At 46.7% G+C, this 23,794-nt stretch overlaps 2 protein-coding genes across 5 annotated transcripts in view; one reads left to right on the top strand and one right to left on the bottom strand.

The window, feature by feature from the left end:
* RANGAP1 (Ran GTPase activating protein 1) overlaps positions 1–10,287 on the bottom strand; it is a 35,736-nt gene extending 25,449 nt beyond the window's left edge. For both annotated transcript variants that reach the window (XM_059726360.1, XM_019489595.2), the window contains exons 1-8: positions 10,179–10,287; positions 7,526–7,688; positions 5,638–5,765; positions 4,660–4,719; positions 3,697–3,876; positions 2,978–3,112; positions 1,144–1,302; positions 804–917 (exon numbers count right to left, since the gene is read on the bottom strand). In XM_059726360.1, the coding sequence (XP_059582343.1) occupies positions 804–917; positions 1,144–1,302; positions 2,978–3,112; positions 3,697–3,876; positions 4,660–4,719; positions 5,638–5,765; positions 7,526–7,637 (888 nt within the window). In that variant the 5' untranslated portion in view covers positions 7,638–7,688; positions 10,179–10,287. The remainder of the gene's footprint in view (positions 1–803; positions 918–1,143; positions 1,303–2,977; positions 3,113–3,696; positions 3,877–4,659; positions 4,720–5,637; positions 5,766–7,525; positions 7,689–10,178) is intronic.
* A 6,875-nt stretch (positions 10,288–17,162) lies between these two features.
* ZC3H7B (zinc finger CCCH-type containing 7B) overlaps positions 17,163–23,794 on the top strand; it is a 70,905-nt gene continuing 64,273 nt past the window's right edge. For 2 of the 3 annotated variants that reach the window (XM_014607589.3, XM_014607572.3), the window contains exon 1: positions 17,176–17,380. The gene's annotated coding sequence lies outside the window, so the exon portion shown is untranslated. Of the gene's footprint in view, positions 17,381–23,794 lie in introns of all 3 variants that reach the window. The other variant, XM_014607581.3, reaches the window with a different exon arrangement.

Below are 23,794 nucleotides of genomic sequence, written 5' to 3'. Positions count from 1 at the left end.
CATGCTGGAAAGAGATTAGATCCTAATGGGAAGTTCTCAGGACTAAGACCATTTAATTTAAAATGACCTTGAAATTTCATATGCAGGAATCAGAGAAACTTCTCGCCAGTATAGGAACAAATGAATTTTTGCTTTTATGTCTTTACTTGCTGACTTTGAAGGCTTATCATTTTCACAAGCATTGGGTCTTTCTGGAGACTGGCTCTTTCATTCCTTACAAATTAGCAAAGATCCAAATATTACAAAGATTAATTCATATTTAAGGCCAGAAGGGAACATTTTGCTCATCTAGTCAGATATTTGGCAACAAGCCTTTGCTGTCCATATACCCTACAATGCCTGCACCATACCCATATTTTTGGAAAATTTCTTCTCTCTATAGAGTGATCATTTTTATTGATGGTGGAAGCTATTTGACTGATGCCTCAGTTTTCACTGTGGCCATCTATAGTCAGAAGATGCAAAGAAATAGACAATTTTCTTTGCGAGTACACAGAGTAATTTCTACTAGGGAACGTGGACAACAGGAAGGAACAAGTAATACTCACTGGCCAAGAAATTACTTAACTGACAGCTGTCATCCCCCCAACAATGAGCTTCAATCAGTCAACAGAACCCCAAGAACATTCCCAATAAATGGTTCACAGTTGTAGGGAGACAGAAAAGTGGACCGAAACAGATTGTTTCTTCCAGCATTACTGAAGGAGAACTTCAGTTCTGTCCAATAGTTTGTGGAATAACACTAAGAGGAAGACATGTTGTCTGGGGAAGAGAACTTAAGGTGGAGTAACAGAAGGTGGTACCTTTAATTTATGGAGCCCTTCTTTGACAGCTTCAGCAATAGCAATGGCACCCTTCGAGCGCACCAGGCAGTCTCCAAAGTTGATCACTTCTACCTGCCGGAGAGTCTTCAGAGTCTAAAAAGTAGACCACGCACATGCATATCAGAGTGGAGTGTGTGATGGGTAAAAGCAAGCATCTGCTCACACTACTCAAACAGGAAACAGCATCTTCTCTCACTGTACTTCACCATGACATCAGGCCCCAGGCCACCAAGAAGTGGCTGTCATTGTTTACATACAGGAAGGTAGGAAGTCAGAAGCAAAAGACACCCAAGACAAATATTTATTTAGAGTAACTCACTTCTGCCATGGCCAAAGCTCCCTTCTCCGTGAAGGTGTTGTCATTTAAGTTGATAATCTTCAGCAATGGGTTTATAGCAAAGGCCTGGGCCAACGCTGTGATGCCAGGATGGTTGATTCCATTCTGTGGCATATGAACCTCTTCCAGGGTCCCAATTATCTGGAACAATGTGAAGATGAGAGAAGATATAACTTCAGCTTCAGTAGAAATCACTACCACCCTCCCAGGATTAGCCCACAAGTTGCCTTCTTGTCACACAAGTCAGCTCTCTCTCTCTCTCATATCAGAACCCCCGCCCCCGAGAACCCATTCAGACTTGCAAAACATCACTTGCTCCCTGCAATCCTGCTAAATGCTGCAAGTGCATCCCTTTATGTTTCAAATTATGCTTTTAATTGCAGTTCAAGACTAATTAACATGTTAATGTGCATAGTCAGACCTGGCTTCCTCTTAGGGTGTCACCATCTTTCTGATCTAGATATCTCAGAACAATAATTCTCACCCTTGATCATGTCACTGGTTCACTTCTGGGCTGTTACATCATCAGGTGCAAGTTAATTTCCTCTTAAGTTCTGCTTCTTGCTCTGATGGCTTCACAGGAAACCCTCTGAAGTGAGACTGACTGGCTACAATTTGGTTTGTGTACAGAGCACATTAAAGCACTCCTTTAAGGAGCCTACGTACTATAGCATGAAAGTCAGAAGAATCTTGTATATACAAATCCTACTCTTACTATGTGAAAAGAACACACTAATTTTAGAGATTGCAGGCCAAATTTTAAACTTCTATACTGTGCCAAGTTGTTCTGCATTCTTGGAACACTCAAATACTGCATGGTATATAGACTGCCAATTCTCAACCAAGGTACTGTGGCATCCTGAGGTTCCTTGAGATCCTTTTAAGAGTGCTCTGGGGTGCCACACAAACACAGGCACTGTTAGGGCTGCAAACATGATTCTTAAGCCCAAAGATTTCAAACAGGAATCTATTGCATTAAAAACCATTCTGACCTGTTGTAGTCCAAGTTCAAATAACTCTCTCATTAGAAAACATATAACATGGAAACAAGTTATGCTCTCACTTTATAAACTCATTATTCCTAGTCATGTCTCCTATGAAGAAGTTACTCCTTTCAGAACTAACATCCTTAAAATTGACTGCTTTAGGAACATAGATACTTGTGTAGCCAAGAAGAACCAAAGGCCAGCATTGTCTGTGGTGTGACCTATGCACAGGTTTCTTTGACATTAGATTTTAATAAATTCTGCATCCTTGCTAAAAAGACATGCATTTAACATACCCATCCACCTGCGAAGGATGCTCCAAGACTCAGGAGGTCCTGTTAATCAGAGCTTTGGCTTAAATACACATGTTCCAGGAAGACACTTGTAAGTGAAAGCCATACCCCTAGAATGCCTTTCACATATGCTAAGTTGGTACTGCTATTTCAGCTTACCTTTGCCTTTAATGTGATAGTCAAGGGATGGCTAATATTCAAAACAGGTACTTTGTACTTGGGAGTAATTAGCACTAACAAGCTATTTGTTTGGTGCATTTGGGATACACTTTGATCAAAACAAAAGTTAAGAGGTTAATAAAAACCAATGTAGGAAGGGCACAGAAACTTCCAATACTCTATTTGCTGAAAACAGATAGAATATAAATGGGTACATTTGAGCACCACTTTTTGGGCAGGTCTCAGATGAGAGGTAATTACTGTGTGACCTTTCTGTCCAAAATTACATTCAGTCATTGTTCGCCTGGACTTATGAGTACTTTCACCATCAAAGCCCAACACATTTTCACTTTAGGTCAGGTCTGCTTTGGCACTTACCCCAAAAGCCTCAGCCAGTGCAGTGGCTCCATCATTCTCCAAACGATTCCTTCCAGCCACAAATATTTTCAAAGCCAGAGGTTTGCCCTGAGCACTTGATTTCCTGTGACATTCTTTCAGGGCAGCAGCCAAGATCTAAGACAGTGTCAACAGCTTTACATTACTCTAGCATCTCATCTCCTGGAGGATACCAGAAGTGTTTCATGAACAAGAAACATTTAGATCACCAGTGAAAGGCATCCGCTTCTGACATGTGATACAGAAACATTACACAATATTAGCATTAGTTAAATTGAACTAAGAGGGAATTATGTCACCCGAGTGCAATAATCTCGTTGTGCTGTTTAAGCATAAGCCTCAATAAACAGCCATGGGTTTCACAATGATCTTATGCATAGGGCATTTAGCAACCATGACAGATCATTCTTTCAATGAAGCACAAAACAAACAATAGCCTCCTCTAATATCATGTTGGGGGTTTCAGTTTCAAGAGAACTAAGTCACCAACATTACTAGTTCTTTTGCTCAGAGGCCGGGGGGGGGTCAGGGAGGGAATCAACCACCCAGTATTGGAATAGCCAAACTCTGATCACTTTGGATCATCACCTGAAGTCTGATGGCAATTAAGGTAAGACATGGGGAAAGCTACAAGCCAACCCAAACCCCTACAACCTGCCCCAATCTTTATGGCATGCTCAGTAAGGAAGTTTAGGGTTTACCTTGCCACCTCCAATGCCCATGCCACAGTTATTCAACTTGAGTTCCTGCAAGGTGAAACAGGCAGGACTTTTCAGCAGTGTCTCAAAGCCACGCACACCATCTGGCCCAAAAGCATTGTCACTCAGGTCCAGCTCCACCAGCTGGGTACCAGCAGAAATAAGTGCATCCCCTAAGGAGATCTTTTTTTTTTTTTTTTTTGGGGGGGGAGAGAGAGAGAGAGAAGAGAGGGGAGAAAAAGATTCAATTTTTAGTAACAGCTCCAGAGATCCACCAAATCCACCCCTCCAAAACATCCGGTAGAATGTCTATTATGCTGTTGGTATGCAGTACTACATGGGGGAAAAGGGAACACTTTCTGATCACTACAAGCAGTTGACTTATTCCCCCCCCCCCCCCATCTATGAATCTATGAAAGCTTGAGATTATTACCTTTAGCTCATTTTATACAGCTCTAAGAATTAGTTACCATAAAGTTATCCAGCCCTCTTAGGTCAAAACAGCCAGACACGTACCAGGTGACCTTAACCTCAATACTGCTGAGAGCAGCAGCTATTTTTTTTTTCCTAGTCTTAAAAATACAGAAGCCCCCTGATGAACCTTCTGAGCCATGACCCAGGATGTTCCTTCTCACAAATGCATCCTTTTATTTTCAAAGACTTGTTACAACTCCCACCCTACTCCTCAGGTGGCCATGTTGCTGTTCCTGTTTTGAGAAGAAGCTGCATCAGTGATTAAATCAGATGGAAATACACATGCTAGTTCTTCTCCGTCTCATCATCTTGGAGGGAGAGAAACCCACCAGCCACGAGATGCTCAAGCTTTATCATCATTTTTAGGTCGGTTTTTATTTGGGTCTCAGATAGCATGTGGGTCCAAGGAAAGGGCACAGAATACAAACATGAAAGGAAAGAGGAAGTAATAAGAAAAGGATTAAGGCCTAGATACACAGTTCCTCCACTTACCAGAGCAGGAGGGATCTCAGATCTTAGTCTCCCTGTGAACATGTCACTCCAATGACACTTCTGTAAGAAAGCAACATACAAATAGAAATATAATCCTTAAAGAGAGTCAGAAGGGAGCAATAATACACAGGTCCCCAAATCACCAGTTGCAACAAGCTACAGGTGACATGATAATACACTTTTCCCTTGCATTTGCTGTTCAGTTATGACAAGGAACTACACAGCCTGTGTATCTACCACTTCACTTGCAAAGAATATGCATCTATTTCTGGAGGGGAATTCATAAGCTGCTTAATAGTACACAGTGACAAAACAGAAGATTTTAGAATATGTAAACATTACCATACCCAATGGAAGCCAATGTGGAAAATGCATGGTTGTAGCATGGGAGTTTAATCATGGGTGGAGGGACCCAACATGCTACACTTATAAAAAGGGCCATTACATACTGTGGCGATTGCAGATGATCAAGACCTCATATTGGTTGCATCCAGAAGACTGCATCTATAGTGATGCAGCACAGCCACCATCCACCTGAACACCAGAGTACTGGTAAAAAAAGAGAACTTGGGGGTAGAGAACCTCTTGGAGAATCTCCCAGTCTCATGCAGCATTCTGGACTTTGTTTGAGGATTCCTACCCAGACAAGATCCAAAGCAACTTACGCTACAAGTCCCACATCCTTAAAAGTAGCCACAGAGGCACCCCTTTGTGATAGTCTCCTCCCATGGCTTTCTTCTCTCAAGGCTGGGGCACTGTTTAATGGCGAGGATCAGATGTTGGAATGTATAAAAGTGCTAAGAAAGTTACGTGGCAAACGCAAGGTAGTCTATTGCACAAATCTATTCTACCTTTTGGCAAACAAGGAATCCAAAGTTCATTTCTGAGGACTGACCCTTAACAGGTCACTGAAGCAGTATAGACAGACAAGCCTCAATTATCTCAGCAATATATCTTACCCTTGTTTGTGGAACTCACCTTGAGTTCCGACTTCTTCTCCAGGGCTTTGGCAATGACCTTTGCGGCCTCCACACCCACTGTGTTGCCTTCCAGACGCAGTGCTTCCAAGCCATCAAATTCCTCAATTTGCTTGATCACCTCTTCAGCTGCACAGAGCACACAGAGCCTCACTCACCCACTTCCATGCTAAGCCACATTAGATTTCATATAAGGACAGGCTGGAGAAGCTTTTCTCCCATTGTTAGTCATTGTTTTCATCTTCTGAATCCTTTGCCCATGGTTTTGCACTACCAAGGAGGGGTTAAAAAGCAAGCATTGCCATGGCAATGAAGAATCAGACAGGGGTTTAAAAGCACCTTCTTTTCAGATATGTACCACAGATCAAAATTACTGTGTGCTTCCTGGATTTATCTTACTACCCATTGCTGCTTCCACATGCACCACAAAACACTGCTTTGCCTTAGAGAGAGGGAAGGAAAGAGGCAAATAAGGCAACTTTGCAGGTCTAGGACTTGAGTTAGGAACCAAGTCTCTCTTTAGGAAAAAAGAAAGGGTTATGGAAACAGAAGCAGCCATAGCCCTTCCTCCTGTCTCAATACCAAAGGATTTCAAGCACACCAAGATGTTAGACTTCTTAAAGTTTTTAAAGGAATGTTTCCTGTAGCAACTTAAGGTGACACAGTGCATTAGAAAAAGCATTAAAAAGCCAATTCTCAAAGACAGAAGACAAGTAGTATGTACTAGGGGTGTACCGATAAACATTTTCTGGGTAGATGCCAATGGCTGATTATTGACCAGCCATATCAGCTGATACCAAACCAATTGCAATAAGCAGCCCAGCAGCCAGACGCTGCTCTCCAAGCTGGTAGGTCTGCTGGGGGAAAGGGGCGTGGGGGGGGAAATTCTCACCGCTACATGCATCCCCAGGGAAAGCATGGGGGGGGCATGCACCCCCCTGGATCTGTGCATTCGGTGACAGCAGGCTGCCTGTTCAGGCCCGGGACTGCTTCAGCCTCTTCCCTCAGGCTAGGCTGGTCAGGGCAGGCAGCAGCTGCAAGGGGGGGGGGGGGGGGCATGCGCTACAGCAAATTTTGGGGTGGCTCTAGCCCCCCTGTAGTCCCCCTTCCCAGCACCTCCACCACCTACCCTGCCCAGCCCAGCCCAAGCACAGCCACTGGGAAGAGGCTGGAGCAGCCCTGGCCCCAACTGCACAGCGGTGGCTTACCTTCACACCCTGCACAGATCTAGGTGGTATGTGCCTCCCATGCCTCCCCTGGGAGTGCACGCAGTAGCGGGAACCCCCCCACCCCACCCCATGCCCTCCAGACAAGCGACCAGCTGTCCCATGCCCTGTGCTGCCTCAGCTGGGCAGCACCTGCCTATTCCCACTGCCTCCTTCACCGCGGGGTCCTCAAGCTGCTCCCTACACCCCAACGCCCCTTCCCTCCCCCATGCCTCTTGCCCCCCACAGACTTGCTGGTCAGATGCTGCCCTCCACACTGCTGGGCTGCACTCCCAGCTGCATGCATGCTGCAGCTATGCACATGCATGTGACATTTATCAGCGACATTATCAGCCACATCAGCCAAAAAAGCCAGTTGCCAATAATGTAAATTTTCCTTTTATCGGTGTGAATACAATATGGACCTACATATCAGTGCACCTCTAGTATCTATAGACTAGGGAGTCAAAGACAGTGTCCCTTGGCTGAAGCACCAGTACCAAAACTGGAGGCAGTTAGCAGGAAAAAAAAAGGGGAGGGAATTGCTTATTGTTTCCCAGGTGGCTGACCCTTGTGCTCTATTATGCAGGGTTTACTGGAAGGAGGTGCACTATGAAGCACAGATTTGGGATAACAGTAGTGCAGGAGCCCAAAGAAACACTTCCACAGCACATTTCCTCTTACCATCTTCTGCGGTGTTGAGTTTCAGAGACTGGCCCTTGAAGCTCAGCTGCCCTCCGCCCACCTTGGTTTTTGCAAGCGACTCTGCTAACTTAGTAATGTCTTCAGATGCCATTTTTCTGTGCTTCACCAACCTTCAAGAACTGCCAGTTTTAAAAAGGAATCACTGAAAAAAAAGAAAAAAAAAACAACAACAAAAAAACATACATCTAAACCTCTAAGAAATAGCTTACCCTAGATTACAAATATCAGCTCAAAATAGCATTGCCCCTATCCCTCCACTTTTTTGGCATGAAACACTAATCTAAGTCTTGCTGTCAGGTTTTGAAAGACATTTGTCAGATGCTGTTGAAAATTCAACTCTGCAGAGAAGAGTTTAGACTTAAAGTTTAGACTGTAATGGAGTCATCAAGTTCCATAAATAAGACTGAACTGGGACTGATCTTAATAAGATCCCATTAAGACACCACTCTATTCTTGAGAGCACTCTTTCAGAATGAGAAAGGGATTACTGCTTTCTCCCTATAGCCATATCCTTTAATATTTATTAGTAACCATGATCAGTCCATCATGTTTATTTTCTCTTTAAACTAAGCTAGAATGAACATGGATACATTTTCTTTCCAGTTACATCCCTCATCCCTGCTAGTACTCACATCAGCACCTTTCTGGAATTAGACTGTTACTCAACTGCTACTAAAAAGGCAACAGTGAAGCTGGGTACAAAGGCACCTCAGGATTTTTGAAGGGCCCCTCCTAAGTGGCAGAATTTTCTTTACCACCAGTGATGTTGAAGGGGGGGGGGGGGGGGGGGGGGGGGGGGGGGAAATAGCCCTCTATGGAAGAGCCTAGTAAGGAAATAAGAATACTAGTTTAAAAACAGGTGACATAGAAACAAGTTAAGAGTGATACTGACATAAACAACCCCCAGATAGTAAGGATGTTAACTCTTATGTAATGGAAGGGCTCAGCCCAATCTGTGCAATAATAAGGCTACCACCTTAAGCAGCAGTTATGCTGCATTTTCAGTCGGTAATCTGGAGATTAGATAAGTGTCATTTATTCATCTCTTGCACCATAAATCAGGTTTCAAACAGGCTGACAGGGATAAAAGCTTACTCTAACAACTAGAAAAATTAACATCTCCAGTCAGTTCCTACCCAGCCTAGATTTTCATATGCACACAAGTTTTTGTCTCCTTAAAGCCTCTTCCCCAACACAGACTTTCAAAATTGGGCCAAACTCCCCAACTTGAGTTTGACACATCCTCTTCCTCTCCCCACCACCAACCTTCCATGGTGCTACGAAAAAGTGTTCACCCCAACACTGAAGCCAGTACCTTTCACCAGCATTCATGTATTTTAATACTCCCTCTGGACCTAGAGATGGGAAAAAGGAAGCTGGTGCCATGGGATTTGCTCAGTTTCCATCCCAATGTTTTATCAACACCAAAAAAAACTAGGACATGGATCCTTCAGACTCATGCCACTCATGCTAGTGCTCATAGAGATGGCCACTGTTTCTAGTTGCTGTGGATTTCTGTTTGTGCTGTAGTATTGCTGCTATTGTTTTTTTGCTGCTGCTAAGCTGCTGTGCTTTTGTGCTGTTTGTTTATGCTTTGCTATGCTGCTATGTTCTGATTGCTGTTGCTTTTGTTTGTGATGTCTGCTATTTCTGTTGCTGCTGCAGGCATAGAGATGGCCCAAAACACTTCACTCCTACACCAGGCCACCCAGACGCTCTGCCACCAAATTCTTCCAACCTCTGCCAGTCCAGAAGCAGATCAAACAATAGCATGTGATCCGAAAGAAAAACCAAGAGATTTTAACTAGGAACCCAGTGTCAAAACCACTCTGACATGCTGGGGTCTTTCAGAAGAACTGCTTTATTATTTTGCCATGGGGGCAAGAAACGAGTGAAGGCGAATAACTGACGATTTTCTAGGGATGCCTTGAGCCAGCTCTTCGCCTTCACTCATTGCTTGAGGCTCCCCTGGCTAGACATGGGGCTTCTCTTGGGAAGGGCCAGATCCTCATTTTTGCTTTTCTGAGGCCAGAAGAAACAGGAGCAGCAGCTGTGCTTCAGGGAACGCAGAAAGGCCACAATGCCAGGCTTTATATTGCAGATCACTCTGCAGCACCCAGTGCTACGTGCCACCCTGCCGCCCTCTCGGAAGGGCCTCAAGGCACCTGGGGGTATAGAGGGCAGGCCGTGCCCGCCCCCAGGGTCAGAAGTGCTACTCTAGAGCCTCGCACCCCGCAGCCTGGGCTCCCTGCTCCTTCCCCTCATCGGGGCAGGGCCCCTCCTCCCCTCCCACACCCCTCCTTGGAGACGTATGCCCCAGGGACCTCCCCCACCCTCGGGCTCCTCCGCCCCTAAAGGGCTCCCAAGAACTGTGGCTGCTCCAGAGCCCCACAGGGGGGTCCCACGCTGCTGCCCTCCCCCCAGGCGGGGGGGGCTGTGACGCAACAGCCCCAGCGCACGGCTGGCATGACTCACGGGGGGGGGGGGGGGGGGCGGGGCACTGCAGGTGACGCGCGGGGTGGGGGGGGAGAGGAAACCCTCCCGCACACTGGGGCGGGGAGAAGGGAATCGAGCCGTCGGCAAGGGACAGCCCCCCCGCGGGGGACCCCCGAATGGGCGCGCTGGGGCTCACCTCCACCACGCGTGGGGGCCACCCGGCTCCGACCCGTCACACCACCGCCGCCGCAGATGATGGCGAAAAGGGAGGCGGAGGATTTGAAACCCGGCAGTTTTGTTTCCCGCTTTCTGATTGGCTCCCGGGGCTCCTCGTGGCGCAGGCGCGCCGCGCTCCACACCCTGTTCTCCCCCACCCCCCTGCCGCATGCTGGGAGTTGTCGTTTAGCTGGGGCGGACTACGAATCCCGTGAGGTAGCGCGCGGGCCGCCCTGTCGCGAGGCAGGCTGGGAAGGGTAGTTCTAGCGCCCTGGTAGGACTAGGCTTCTTTGGCTCGGAGAGCGAGGAGTGAACAGGCCGAGAATCCCGCCATGCCTTGCGCACGGCTAACGCTTCTTGGCCGAATCTGGATCACGTGGTCTTGGGCTGACTGCGTGCGCACTGGGGGTGGTGCCTCGAGATTCCAGAACCTTTCCTCCCTTTTGCTCCCTCGAGCAGATGCAGTGGTGCAAGTTCCTGAGTGTTGTGCTGTAGAGCTTCCAGCACTGTTGGCTACCTGGGGCGGGCTTGTGTGTGCAAGGGCCTATTGCTGGAGGGGATAGCCCTTGTTCCCCCATAATGGGTTATGCTAAGGGTGGCTGACGTTTTGCCAGGCCCTGGGAGAGCAAGGGCCCGGATGCAAATTTAGGGGTGTAACAGCAAGGTTGTATACCCAACCGGAGCTCCCCTAGCACTGCACATTAAAGAGAACCTTAACCAGAACCAAAGCAGTTCCCATCTGCATCCAATAAAGGAGCCTCCAAAAGCTTGTGCCTCTTGGAATGAGTCTCTAAGAGACACCCTAGTCACTGGCAGAAAAACTCAAGGGAGCTACCAGCAGTCATCCTCCCTCAGGAGCTCTACCACTATACCAGCCAACCTAGCAATAAGAAGGTGCACCTTGGAGGCCCTGCTGTAGATTTTGGGTACAGGACAGGACAGGTGATGTGATGTGTCATCATCACACACAATGCAATGCACATGTTTCTCCTTAACTGGAGAAAATAGAAGTTTGACTATGCTGGGGGGGGGATAGCACTTTATTTTTCAGTTTAAGCTCAAAGCAGAAACAACTACAGCTATTGGAATGTGCACTAATTTGCTAGAGTTTATATCGAGTTTTTAAAAACAAGCAACTAGGCAAGTAGGAGTCCAAAGATACTGTCATTAGTCTTGCAGCCATCACAGTTGAATCTGCACAAGCAATGTGGATTTATAAACTAAAACTAGCTTCTGTGAGTGGCTTGCCAGTGTCTTCACTATCAGTCATTTCTACACCTGAGTTAATATTACCATACCTGAGTTAAGGTTTTTACCTAGATTTTGGGTGCAGCAGGAATCAAAGAGGGTACAATTGTACCTGCCCTGGATCTGCCTGCTATTCCTTGCTGCCAGGGCTTGCTAATCTGGTTTATGGGGCTCTGCCACCTATGCCGGCCAAAGCAGGAAGTGCTGTGTAAGAAGGACCTCATCAGAGTTACTGCCTGGGATCACTGCTCTGGCCCAGGCAAGTGCTTCTAGGGCAGGGGTAGGCAATTATTTCGGGCAGAGGGTGACTTACTGAGTTTTGGTAAGCCAGGGACAGATAAATATTAATTTTCTACATTTTTAGGGGCCCTGCGGGCCGGCTAGAATGGCCTAGAGGGCCACATTTTGCCCAACCCTGTTCTAGGGATTACTACTCTGGGTTGCTGTCTCCAGGAGATGCCCCCACTCCATTGTTACCACCAAGAGATGGCTTTTATTGCTAGGAATCACCACTTCTTTGCTGGGGCTCTTTGGGTCACCTATGCAACCTCAGCTTTTTTCAGACCCTGTTGTACTGCTACAGAAGGCTTGGGGATTTTCAGCTCTTACAACTATAAAGAGTATAAGGTTTTTGCTTGAACCTGCTATAAGGACTTGTGTTTAGAAGCCCTTTCCCTTAAAGACTTGATGAACCACAACATCAGCCAGGGAGTAACACCTACCTGGAATCTCATTCACTTTTCACACACAAATATACACACACATTACTCAAACTGAGAACCGGCCCACTGCAGAGCTTTGCAGAGGTCCCAGTGAGTGCTGTCCCTTCAGTGGCCTTTGTGTAACTTTACATTAGCAACGTGTGTGCCTACAAACTTCACAGTTGTAGAAGGCCCGTGGACACAAAATCTGATCCACCTGCCCTTGACAATTGCCCCACCAACAGGTGCAAATAGCCCTCAGAAGTCCACACATGCATACTAATGAGGGTATGCAATTAAAGAATACACAAACTTACTGTTATAGAACATAGCCATAGCCAAACATGCAGAACATAAGGTAGGTTATATATACATGGAACAAGACCATCCAACGCAGGGGGTTGGAGTGGAACAGCTCGTACGCTTTAAAATTAAACCTGAGTTTATTTCTGAAGAAGGTGGGGCAGGGCAGCACTTTAGAGACTAACTGGGTCAAAGAGGCATGAACTTTCATAGATGACAGCCTACTTAATCTGCATCCGATGTAGGAGGGAGTTGCTTATTAAGGCTTGTGCCTCTCAGAACAAGTTTGTTTCTAAGGTGTTGCGTTCCCCTGCCTTCTGCCTATCTCCAGACTAATACAACTCTCTTATTTCATGCTGCCTTTCCCCCATAGGCAAGCCATAGGAGTCAGTGCAATGATTTATATAAACTGTTGAAGGAGAGATGGGAATGTTGATGCCTGATCTAATTTGTTTGTGCAGAAGGTTGGAGACAATAACAGGAGCAGAATTGCAAACCTGATCCATACAACTCTAGTGACTGCACAGTTGCCACTTTTTATTTGCTATTTCTTAGTTTCATTTAAATTTTCTCAATTCAGGCTTGGCAACATTCAACCTGCAGGCCAGATTCAGCCTGCAAAGAGACTGGATCTGGCCTGCAGTGGAGAGCACCTTTCCCACTCTGTCATGAATTTCTCTGCTATGTGGCACTGATCCCCTCTTCAATGCCCTACCTGATGCCATCTCAGCCCTCCCTGGTTTGTACTGATGGCTGCTTTGTGCCTACTACACCTTCCATTTACCTTTGCTGCCAAATTTGACACTCCCCACTGCCACTGGTGACAGGAATCTACAGCACTCAATGAGGAGGGTAAGCAGAAGCTGCAGTAAGTGAGCTTGAGAACAGCCCTCATTACACAGCAGGGAGGGCTGGGGCACTGGAGAGGATAGGCAGCTGGCAGGGGTGGCTGTGTCACAAGCAGTAGGGCTAGCAAGATATTAATTGGTCTCCAGGTCATGTTCACAAATGTCATCATAATTCAAGTCAATAGTGATAATATTTTTTATATTAGGCAATGATCTTTCAAAATCATTACAATGTAATATACATAAATATCTCATGATGAATTAATATGACAGAGTAGACAAGCTCCTCCGGTATGTAGCGTTCCCTGAAGAAAGTGATCCATTACTCAACATTTTTTCAGTAAATCGTAAATCAGATCTCTCTACAGATCTCTGTATTTGGAAAAAAAATAATTCATTTAATATTTTGCTGTCATGCTTGCATGACAGGAAAAATGGGCATCCAGAGAACTGGTAGAATTTCTGTCACATTTAAACTTTGTTTTCCAACTCTGACTTTTGTATATCTGTGTTATTTTTTTTACAATAGAAAAGCAGTGTCTGCTACACAAGTATAAACTATGCAACAGTGTAGTTCCTGGTAAAATACACTTGGCACAGCTCTCCTCAACTTGTTCCAGTAGGGATGATCTTTTTTGGCTGCTACCCACAGACACTGACATGGGTTTTATTTCAAATGACAACTGCAGCAAACTGTACAATGAACCCAGTTGTTAGGCACAGAGATTGCTAATGGGTTGGTTGGATTTGTTCTGCTCTTTAACCCTAACATATAATGGGAACATTCCTCACATTTACTCTTGAATAACTTCACAAATAGAGGCTTTAAGAAAAAAAAAATTTTTTTACATGACTCAAGATAATAACAGCAAGATTAGACAATGCTGTGACAATTTACTATGCTCCTGAAAGCTACACATATTATGCCTGAGCAGGGCAACATAAGATCAGGCTTTTACTGGTTTACTTATCTGGGTTTAAAGGCATGATTTTTTTTTTATATCAGCAATGATATGCTGGAAAAGCATTGGTGGCTAGCGGCAAGCATGTCTTCAATCTATGAACAATCACAGAGTCACTGATATAGATAAGTATGTCAGACACCCTTCATTCTGGCTAAACAGAAGAAACAATTAAGCCTTTTTAATGAATAAAATATCCAGAATAAAAGAAGCACTGTCCACATGGAAAGTCTGAATAAGAACTAACTTGAGGTGAATAAGAGGGGTTTCCCTGATAGGTGATGGAAAACTCAGGGGTACCAACTGGATTGCAGCTGTTTCTAAAAGTCATGAAACAGATAGAAAAAAAATGCTTTTCCCTATATAGCTATAACCCTTTAAGGCACCTTTGCACCACATGACTGAGTCCACACTAGATAAATCAACTGACAGTCCCAGAATTTCCAGGACAGTCCCAAATTCTGGGGCTGTCCTATTCCTGGAATGGAACTCTTATCCTGTATTTGAAACATCAGTTCCCAGATTAGAACCCATCCGGGCAATGATCATGAACTGTTCAATTGCATGGTCCCAAACCAGACCAGCTGCCATCAGGTCCAGACAGGCATAGGTAAACTGGGTAGCCACCTGGGGCCTAGACAGAAAGGGGGCCTGAAAATTGTTGTTGTTGTTGTTATTATTGTTATTATTATCATCATCATCTCTGGCAAAGGCAGGGGCTGATACTAAGAGTTTGCCTGGGGCTGCCAGGAGTCTAGGTACGGTGCTGGCTGCAGTCCATTTCAAAGCTACTAGCATCTGTTTGTGGGGCATCCATTAATGTGCCCCAGATCTTACTCTCCAAAAGATGTTCACTTTAACATGAGGGGTGTGCACCCCTTTAACTGTACTGTTCCCTGGGTACCTTTTGTGGGTAGGAAATACCTGACTAGCTTTTTATACTGACTGCTGGTGGCACAATCTTGGTATTAAGCAGTGGGGAAGGACATTAGTTGATCAAGATGGAGCACTACACCCTGGGACACAGTTCTGTAGAATACATCTCATTATTACAAGAAAGGGTGCTTGGGGGAGGGGAGGGCAAGTTAGGACTCTGGAGACTGCACTTGGGATATTTCTACTGTGAAACTTCATATTTTTGTATGAAAAATGTAGTCCTCATCCCAACTTAGTTCCTGTAAAAAACAGAGGATGAGTTTAAAGCGGACAAATAATGGTTGGGCAGGCGGTGAACTGAGATTACTGCTGGCTGGCTAATAATTGAGTACTGTAGCCTCCATCTCTTCAGTCCCCACCCTTATCCTCTCATTCACCTTAACCAATTTACATCTTGCCTTTTAGATTGCAAGCTGGGGGGGGGATGTCATTTATAATACATATGATCAATGCCTTACGTGATGTGGGCCCAACCTGACTGCCTTCTAGGCCAGTGGTTTCAATCTGTGGTCCATGGACCCCTGGGGCCTTTCAGACTATGTTGAAGGGGGTCTGTGAAAGATGGTTATGATCAATCAAAAACATGTGAATACCCACACTTGCAATTCAAAAGGGCCCACACCTCCATTCAAAATTTCCAAAGGGGTCGGCACTTCCATTCAAAATGTTTAGGGGTCCGCAAATGTTAAAAGGTTGAAAACCACTGTTTTAGGCACTACAACAATATGACTGTTAAAGTATAAAAAGAATCTTTTAGCACCAAATAATTAATTAATTAATTCTGACCACACACCACAGGTGTTCTGGTAGAGTTCCTCAGAACATTATGGACAGCAGAAAAACAAAACAGGTGATGGCTAAGTCTTGCTGAATACATAAGACATCATGCTCTAACACTGCAAAGATTATGCATTTGACAATATGTAATATAAATTAAGTATATGATTGTATTGCATTGACAGAGTTCCCAGAAGGCAATCCCAACCCACATTACCAGAACTTGACATTAGCACGATGGTATGTATTTTAAGTAATGCTCTCTAGCCCATATGAACATTGTCTGAGTTGACTGAAGACACAGCAAAAAAGCAGCATTATTTTGGGTTACTGTAAACTGGCAAACACAATGTGTGACATCTACAGTAATGATATGTCTAATTCTATTAGAGTGACAGTGATGATGGAAAGCAGTCAGTATGAAAATAGATCTGCCACTTACTGATATCATTAAAGAAATACAAAATGTCTGGTGTGGTTAGACTGGGGCCTAATCCTGGAACTGAATCCAAGTTCCTTTGATATAATTGGGGCTCCACACAGATGCACAGTTTTACCTGTACAGTACTGTATGACTGTATAGACCCACAGCTGGAAATATTTAGTTAAAAAAATAACACAAATTTATTGACAGCTGCTATTTCCTACCCACCAGAGACCATCTAGGAGCTTGAAAATAACCAGAAGCAAATCTGTTGTTTATGTCTTGCATTAAAATAAAGATTTTTAAAGTGTCTTGTATAAAAGGGAGTCCTTCAGAAGTCTGAAAGGACTAGATAATGTCCATATCTAATTTCTACAGCCTCTTTTTTGCAAATTTACATCCCTGTATAGCAACTTAACTTTATACATGTGACAATCCCATCACGTGTTGGGTTATGCTATACTTTTTTGAGAGTGTAATATTTACTAAAGAGATCAGTAAAAAACAAATGAAATTAGATCGCAGCCATATGGACCATAACAAAAGCTGTGGCATTGTGGTAGCACAACAATTCTGGTGCTATTGAAATAAAAACAGGCTTTCAAGCCCAACCAGGTTTATGTTTCCTTTGAACCTATTTCCAGCAAAATAAAAAAAAAGAAACGCAGCAAAGGAAGGATCAGCCGATCTATGTAGCGGAAACCAGTTCTTTCTAGGACCCAGCAGTAGACGTGCAGGGAAGCATTTTCTCTTGCTGGTGCTGCTGAGAGAGAGAGACCTGGAAATGAAAGTGAAGAGATCAGGAGGCACATGGAGGGAGCTGCAGGGGCAGCCGGCCCAGAAGCAGAATGCTTCCTTCTGTAATTAAATAGCATTTACTATGATTATTACTTATAGTAATAATATCTAATAATATCTCTAGTAATATCATACAATTTATCAAGGAAAGTTATACATAGTGTGGGGGGGAAACTCAAGCAGAGGTGAGTCCTTTATTATTTGTTTGGATTTGTTGTTTGTCCCCCCCCTCCCCCGCTCTTTCCTGACATATACAAGAGGGGCTAGGTTTGAGAAACAGGAAGAAAAGGTGATAATATGAACACTAGGGAGAAACATCATCCCTATTAGCAGCTGCTGGGAAGAACTGGTTTGTGATCGCGAAAGGAGCCAGCAGGAGAAAGACGGTTGTGCTGTGGGTGCAGTTTGGAGGCCGCTTTCCTCCACAAACGGAGTACGGGGCTTTGCGAGAAAAGGAGCCTCCTCTCACCCCCTGCTAGAGCAAATGCGGCAGGAGTTTAAAAGTTAAGAGCCAGCTGAAAACGCCGCTGGGCTGGCTGGGAAAACTCGGCGTGAATTGTTTTGTGTCGGACCGAGGATTCCCCCCCCCCCGGCCCAGTCTTTGCTCCTTGGTGTGAGCCGCACGAAGCTGCAGCAAAATCCTTCTTAAAAAAACAAAAAGGCTTTTCCGACCAGGCCACGGCCCTCAGCGGCTGGGAAAGTTTACCAGCTAGGAGAGGTGGTTTTGATGCCGTGGTGCTGAGGGTGGTTTCGGGGGTGGTGGTGGGGAGTTATTATTATGCTTGTTTGTTTCAAAAAAGCCTCCCAAACTCCTGGAATGGGGATCCAAATTTCTCGGGAGGCTCCCGGCGGTGGGGAAAGCCGCCCAGCGGCACAGGCCGGTGCTCGGCCCCTCGTGGCGAAGGCGGCGCTGGCTCCTCTCCCGCGCCCGCCCGAGGTGCCGCCACCGTCGCCGCCTCCGCCAGGCGAGCCCGGGGATCGGGGGCCTGGGAGCGGGGCGGGAGGGGTCGTGCCCAGGTGACCTCGGGTAGGGGGCCGGGGAGTGAACCCCCGCGAGCTGGGGGCTGGGGAGAAAGCGCCTCCTGTGGTGTATGGAGATGCCCCCCAGCCCAGCAGGAGCCCTGCAGGCTGCCTGGGCAGGGGGAAGTGTGGCCTGGAGCGACGGGACCCAGGCCAAGCAGGAGGGTGCAGGAATTGAGGTCTGGGCGAGGGTGATTCCCCACCCCTCCTCCTCCTCCCCCGGGTTTCAGCCCAGTCCTTCCAGCCCCGAAATCAGCAGGCGGCTGCCCTGCTCGTTTTCGGAAGGATGGCGAGGACGGTGGGGTGGGGAGTGAGGAAGGGGACAGGCAGGATGTTGGGGAGGGGGTGGCAGTGATGGAGGCTGCAGCACAGGGCAAGAGGTGGTTTCGGCTCGTAGGGGGCATGAATTGTGGCATGGGTTGCTGGGCATGACCCACAACCGGGTGTGGGGGGTGTTTTGAGCACAGGAGCAGAGCATCGTGGAGGGCGGTGCTGATCATCCTGCACACGTGCTGACCTGGGCTGTTTGTTGTACCATCAGACCAGACAGCGTCCGGCAGGCACACCTGCCAAACACCCCGGCCTCTATGGACAGGCGCGCAGAGCTGGGAGCCGGGGACCTGGAGTTCTGGCCTCACCTCCACTTATTGCCATTTACATTTTTGCATATTTTATAGCCTTTATGACTGCCCAGGGTGTCCTGTCCAAACCCTAGACCAATGGTTTTCAACCTTTTTTCATTTACGGCCCCCCCCTAAAAAATTTCAAATGGAGGTGCGGACCCCTTTGAATTATAAGGGTGCGTATTCACATACTTTTCATTGATCGTAGTCATCTTTTGTGGACCCCTTAGACATAGTCTGTGGACCACCAGGGGTCCACAGACAACAAGCTGAAAACTGCTGCCCTAGAAGGAAGTCAGATGTGAGCCTTCCTCTGTCCCAAGTGAAATAATTTTTGTCCAGTGTCAATTCAGGCAAAGTTGACCATAAACACTAGGTATGTGATGTGGGAGACTCCAGGTTGTTTTTGTTTTTTCAGTAGGGCATATGGCTTTTTTGGTTTATTTCGGTCATCTGTACTCCCCTTTTTGTGGCTATCCTAGCTGACCACTGGGCCACGCTGTCTTCTCAGAGCAAGGGATGGAACTTAAGTTTTCTAGTGGTCAGCCTGACTGAGTGGGCATAAGTGGCATTGGCAGTCTCTGTAGGTGGCACGCAGCAGATCAGGGAGGGGACAGGCAGCAGATCAGGCAGGGAATATGGGGCAAGAAATAGAAGAGCAGCAGATCGGGTAAGTGAAGTGGATCAGAGTGGTATTTGGGGAGAGTGTCAGGCTAATTTGTGGCATGCCTACCAACAAGGGTGTCCCCCACTGGTCTAAGTTATTGCTTTTAGGGCACAGTCTTCTCTGGAGAGAAATAGGTTTGAGTCCCATTTTTGATAATGAGGAGAGACTTTCTTGACATTGTTCTCAGAGGGAAGTTATTCCTATCCATTCCAGCAAAACTAACATTTTAATGCAGTGTCATGTTTTCTGCTTTAAGTAGCTCGATCTGTAGCAACTCATGCTTGTAGCTCTAAAGGTCCCTGCTGCAGTTTTCCATGTGTTGGATCAAGCAGTGATTGTTATCCCTAGCTGGCCCAGTGGTGTATAGGGCCCAGGTTTTGGATTTTTGTTACAACTAACTTAGAATCCAAATCCCCAAGTGTCTATGGGGCACGGAATGAAAATATTTGTAAAATTAGTGTTCCACTGGCACAGTCACTTAGTGTATGGTGCTTATAGAGCATTAAAAGGTAGTGATGTTGAGGTTGTGAATTCAAGTTTAATTTGATGTTCTAGGCAGACAAGGTTCCTTGGGTGAATTTGATATCTTTTATTAGACCAACCCAAATGGTTGGAGAATAGTTATTAAGCAAGCTTTCGGGTTCAAAAACCCTTCGTCAGGCTAAGGAAGCTAACCAACCAATGTCTTCATTATTTGACTACTCTCTTACAAAGAGTTTAAATCTTCCTCTAGTGACTGGTTCGCATAAAGGACCAACAGTCAACTCTAACTCTGGGGATAGTTTTGTTCTGTGGATCTAACTTCCAAGAGTTATATTCAATGGATGAGTTGCACAGGAAGGAGGACTGATATAGTCTTGTTGCATGTGATATATTGTTTCTGTTACTATGTTTCAAAAGCTAGATAATTTAAGATGTTGAGAAAACATAAATTAAACATAAGTTTGTAAGGCAAAGGAGGAGATGTGGTGGAGGGATGCCCAGGTTTGCAAATAATAAGGGCAGAGGGAGACAGAAGCATGTGGTGCCTTAGAAAGTGCTAATTCATGGTGGAGCTAGGGGTACCGATAAAGATTTTCTTGGCCAATACCGATAGCCAATTATTAACTAACCATATCAGCTGATGCCGAATCCAATAACCAATATTTAGTAATAATGCAAGGCATTGTAAAGTACTGACATAAATTAAACCTCTCTTTTTGTGTGCTCCAGCAGCCTCCTGCGTCACATGTAACAACATACTAGCCGTTAAAAATGGTAGTGGGGGCACTTGAACTAAAGCTCATCAACTGAGCTTTAGTTTAAGTGCTGCCACCACCATTTTTATGCATGGAGAGCAGAGCCAAGTGGAGCAGGGGCGGATGTGGGCTGCCCACTCTGGGCTTGGGGCTCTCTGCCCTGCTGCTTTTGCCCTGGGAGCCCCACGTCAGCTGCACGTCATGTCAACTCACTGCCCCCACTGCTGCTGGGCAGGCAGGGGGTATGTGGCCAGCACGGGGCTCCCAAGGGAAAGGCAGCAGAGCAGAGAGCCCTGAGCCCATAGAGGGCAGCCCACACCCGCCCTGTTCACAAATATGGTGGTCCACATGCCCTCTGGGGGTGCACACAGTGGCGGGGAGCTGCCCCCCAGCCCTTCTGGACGATCCATCCATGGCTCCATCCCACTCCCCACCCCGGCCCTGGGTTCCATGCACCACCCTGGCTGGGCAGCGCCCCCAGCCCTTGCCCCACTCCCTCCTGCACTGTAGGGGCCTCAATCTGCACACTCCTTCCCTCAATCACACTTGTTCCCCTCCACAGACTTACCTGCAGGGAGCTGCTCTCCATGCTTCATTCAGTGAGCAATATACATCAACCCTCATCAAGACAGAATCCAAGGTTGAGGAAGTAGAAGAATTGTGGGTTAGGCTACATGGGGGGCAAGGAGAAAGGGATTTGATGGTAGGGGTCTGCTACAGACCCCCACACCAAGGGGAAGAAATAGATGCGGGGCTCCTGAGGCAACTCTTGGAGACCATAAAAGCTAAAGAGGCGGTAGTCATGGGGGTGGTAGTCATGGGGGACCTAAACTACCCGGACATCTGCTGGGAGACACAGACAGCAAAGTCCCACCGCTCACGCAGGTTTCTAACCTGTATACAGGACCTCCACCTGACACAGGAGGTGCATGGTCCCACTAGGGGGAATGCCATACTGGATCTGGTATTGGCAACAGGAGATGACATGATAGGGGACCTCCAGATCAGTAGCCATTTGGGAGACAGTGATCACCTAATAATAGAATTCAACATAAGACGGCAAGTGGGTAAGGTAACTAGTAGGGTGAAAGTGCTAGACTTTAGGAAAGCTGATCTCAATGCACTCAGGCGATTAGTCAAGGAAGCACTTCAGAGTAGGAGTTTTGAAGGGATGGGAGCCCAAGAAGGGTGGCTGTGCCTAAAGGAAACGATCCTTCGGGCACAAAGCAAGACGATCCCCGAGCAAGGCAAAAAAGGGAAAGGGGCCAGGAGGCTTCCATGGCTGACCAGAGACATCCAGGACAGCCTAAGGGCCAAAAGGGGAGCACATAAAAAGTGGAAACAGGGTGAGATCACTAAAGATGAATATACCTCCTCTGCTCGTGCTTGTAGGGAGGCAGTTAGGCGGGCCAAAGCTACCATGGAGCTGAGGATGGCAACCCAAGTAAAAGACAACAAGAAATTGTTTTTTAGATATATTGGGAGTAAAAGGAAGGCCCAGGGAGGAATAGGACCACTGCTAAATGGGCAGAAACAATTGGTGACAGACAGGGGGGACAAGGCTGAACTCCTCAACGAGTTCTTTGCCTCAGTGTTCCTAAGTGAGGGGCACGACAAGTCTCTCACTGGGGTTGTAGAGAGGCAGCAGCAAGGCGCCAGACTTCCATACGTAGATCCTGAGGTGGTGCAGAGTCATTTGGAAGAACTGGATGCCTTTAAATCGGCAGGCCCGGATGGGCTCCATCCGAGGGTGCTGAAGGTACTGGCCGACATCATTGCAGAGCCACTGGCAGGAATATTCGAACGCTCGTGGTGCACGGGCCAAGTCCCGGAGGACTGGAAAAGGGCTAACGTGGTCCCCATTTTCAAAAAGGGGAGGGAGGAGGACCCGGGCAACTATAGGCCAGTCAGTCTCACCTCCATCCTTGGTAAAGTCTTTGAAAAAATTATCAAGGCTCACATTTGTGAGAGCCCGGCAGGGCAAATTATGCTGAGGGGAAACCAGCACGGGTTTGTGGTGGGCAGATCGTGCCTGACCAATCTAGTCTCTTTTTATGACCAGGTTACGAAATGCCTGGACACAGGAGGAGGGGTGGATGTCGTATACTTAGACTTCAGGGAGGCCTTCGATACAGTATCCCACCCCATACTGGTGAACAAGCTAAGAGGCTGTGATGTGGATGACTGCACAGTCCGGTGGGTGGCGAATTGGCTAGAGGGTCGCACCCAAAGAGTCATGGTGGATGGGTCGGTCTCGACCTGGAAGTTTGTGGGCAGTGGGGTCCCGCAGGGCTCGGTCCTTGGACCGATACTCTTTAATGTCTTCATCAGCGACTTGGACAAGGGAGTCAAATGTACTCTGTCCAAGTTTGCAGATGACACAAAGCTATGGGGAGAAGTGGACACGCCGGAGGGCAGGGAACAGCTGCAGGCAGACCTGGATAGGTTGGACAAGTGGGCAGAAAACAACAGGATGCAGTTCAACAAGGAGAAATGCAAAGTGCTGCACCTAGGGAGGAAAAATGTCCAGCACACCTACAGCCTAGGGAATGACCTGCTGGGTGGCACGGAAGTGGAAAGGGATCTTGGAGTCCTAGTGGACTCCAAGATGAACATGAGCCGGCAGTGTGACGAAGCCATCAGAAAAGCCAATGGCACTTTATTGTGCATCAGCAGATGCATGATGAATAGGTTCAGGGAGGTGATACTTCCCCTCTATCGGGCGTTGGTCAGACTGCAGTTGGAGTACTGCGTGCAATTCTGGGCGCCACACTTCAAGAAGGATGCGGATAACCTGGAGAGGGTCCAGAGAAGGGCAACTCGTATGGTCAAGGGCCTGCAGACCAAGCCCTACGAGGAGAGACTAGAGAAACTGGACCTTTTCAGCCTCCACAAGAGAAGGTTGAGAGGCGACCTTGTGGCTGCCTATAAGTTCATCACGGGGGCACAGAAGGGAATTGGTGAGTATTTATTCACCAAGGCGCCCCCGGGGGTTACAAGAAACAATGGCCACAAGCTAGCAGAGAGCATATTTAGATTGGACATTAGGAA

This window comes from Alligator mississippiensis, chromosome 4 (assembly GCF_030867095.1).
Source record: "Alligator mississippiensis isolate rAllMis1 chromosome 4, rAllMis1, whole genome shotgun sequence".
NCBI lineage: Eukaryota > Metazoa > Chordata > Crocodylia > Alligatoridae > Alligator > Alligator mississippiensis.
Note: the sequence above shows the minus strand (reverse complement) of the source record. Positions and strands in the feature narration are given on the sequence as shown.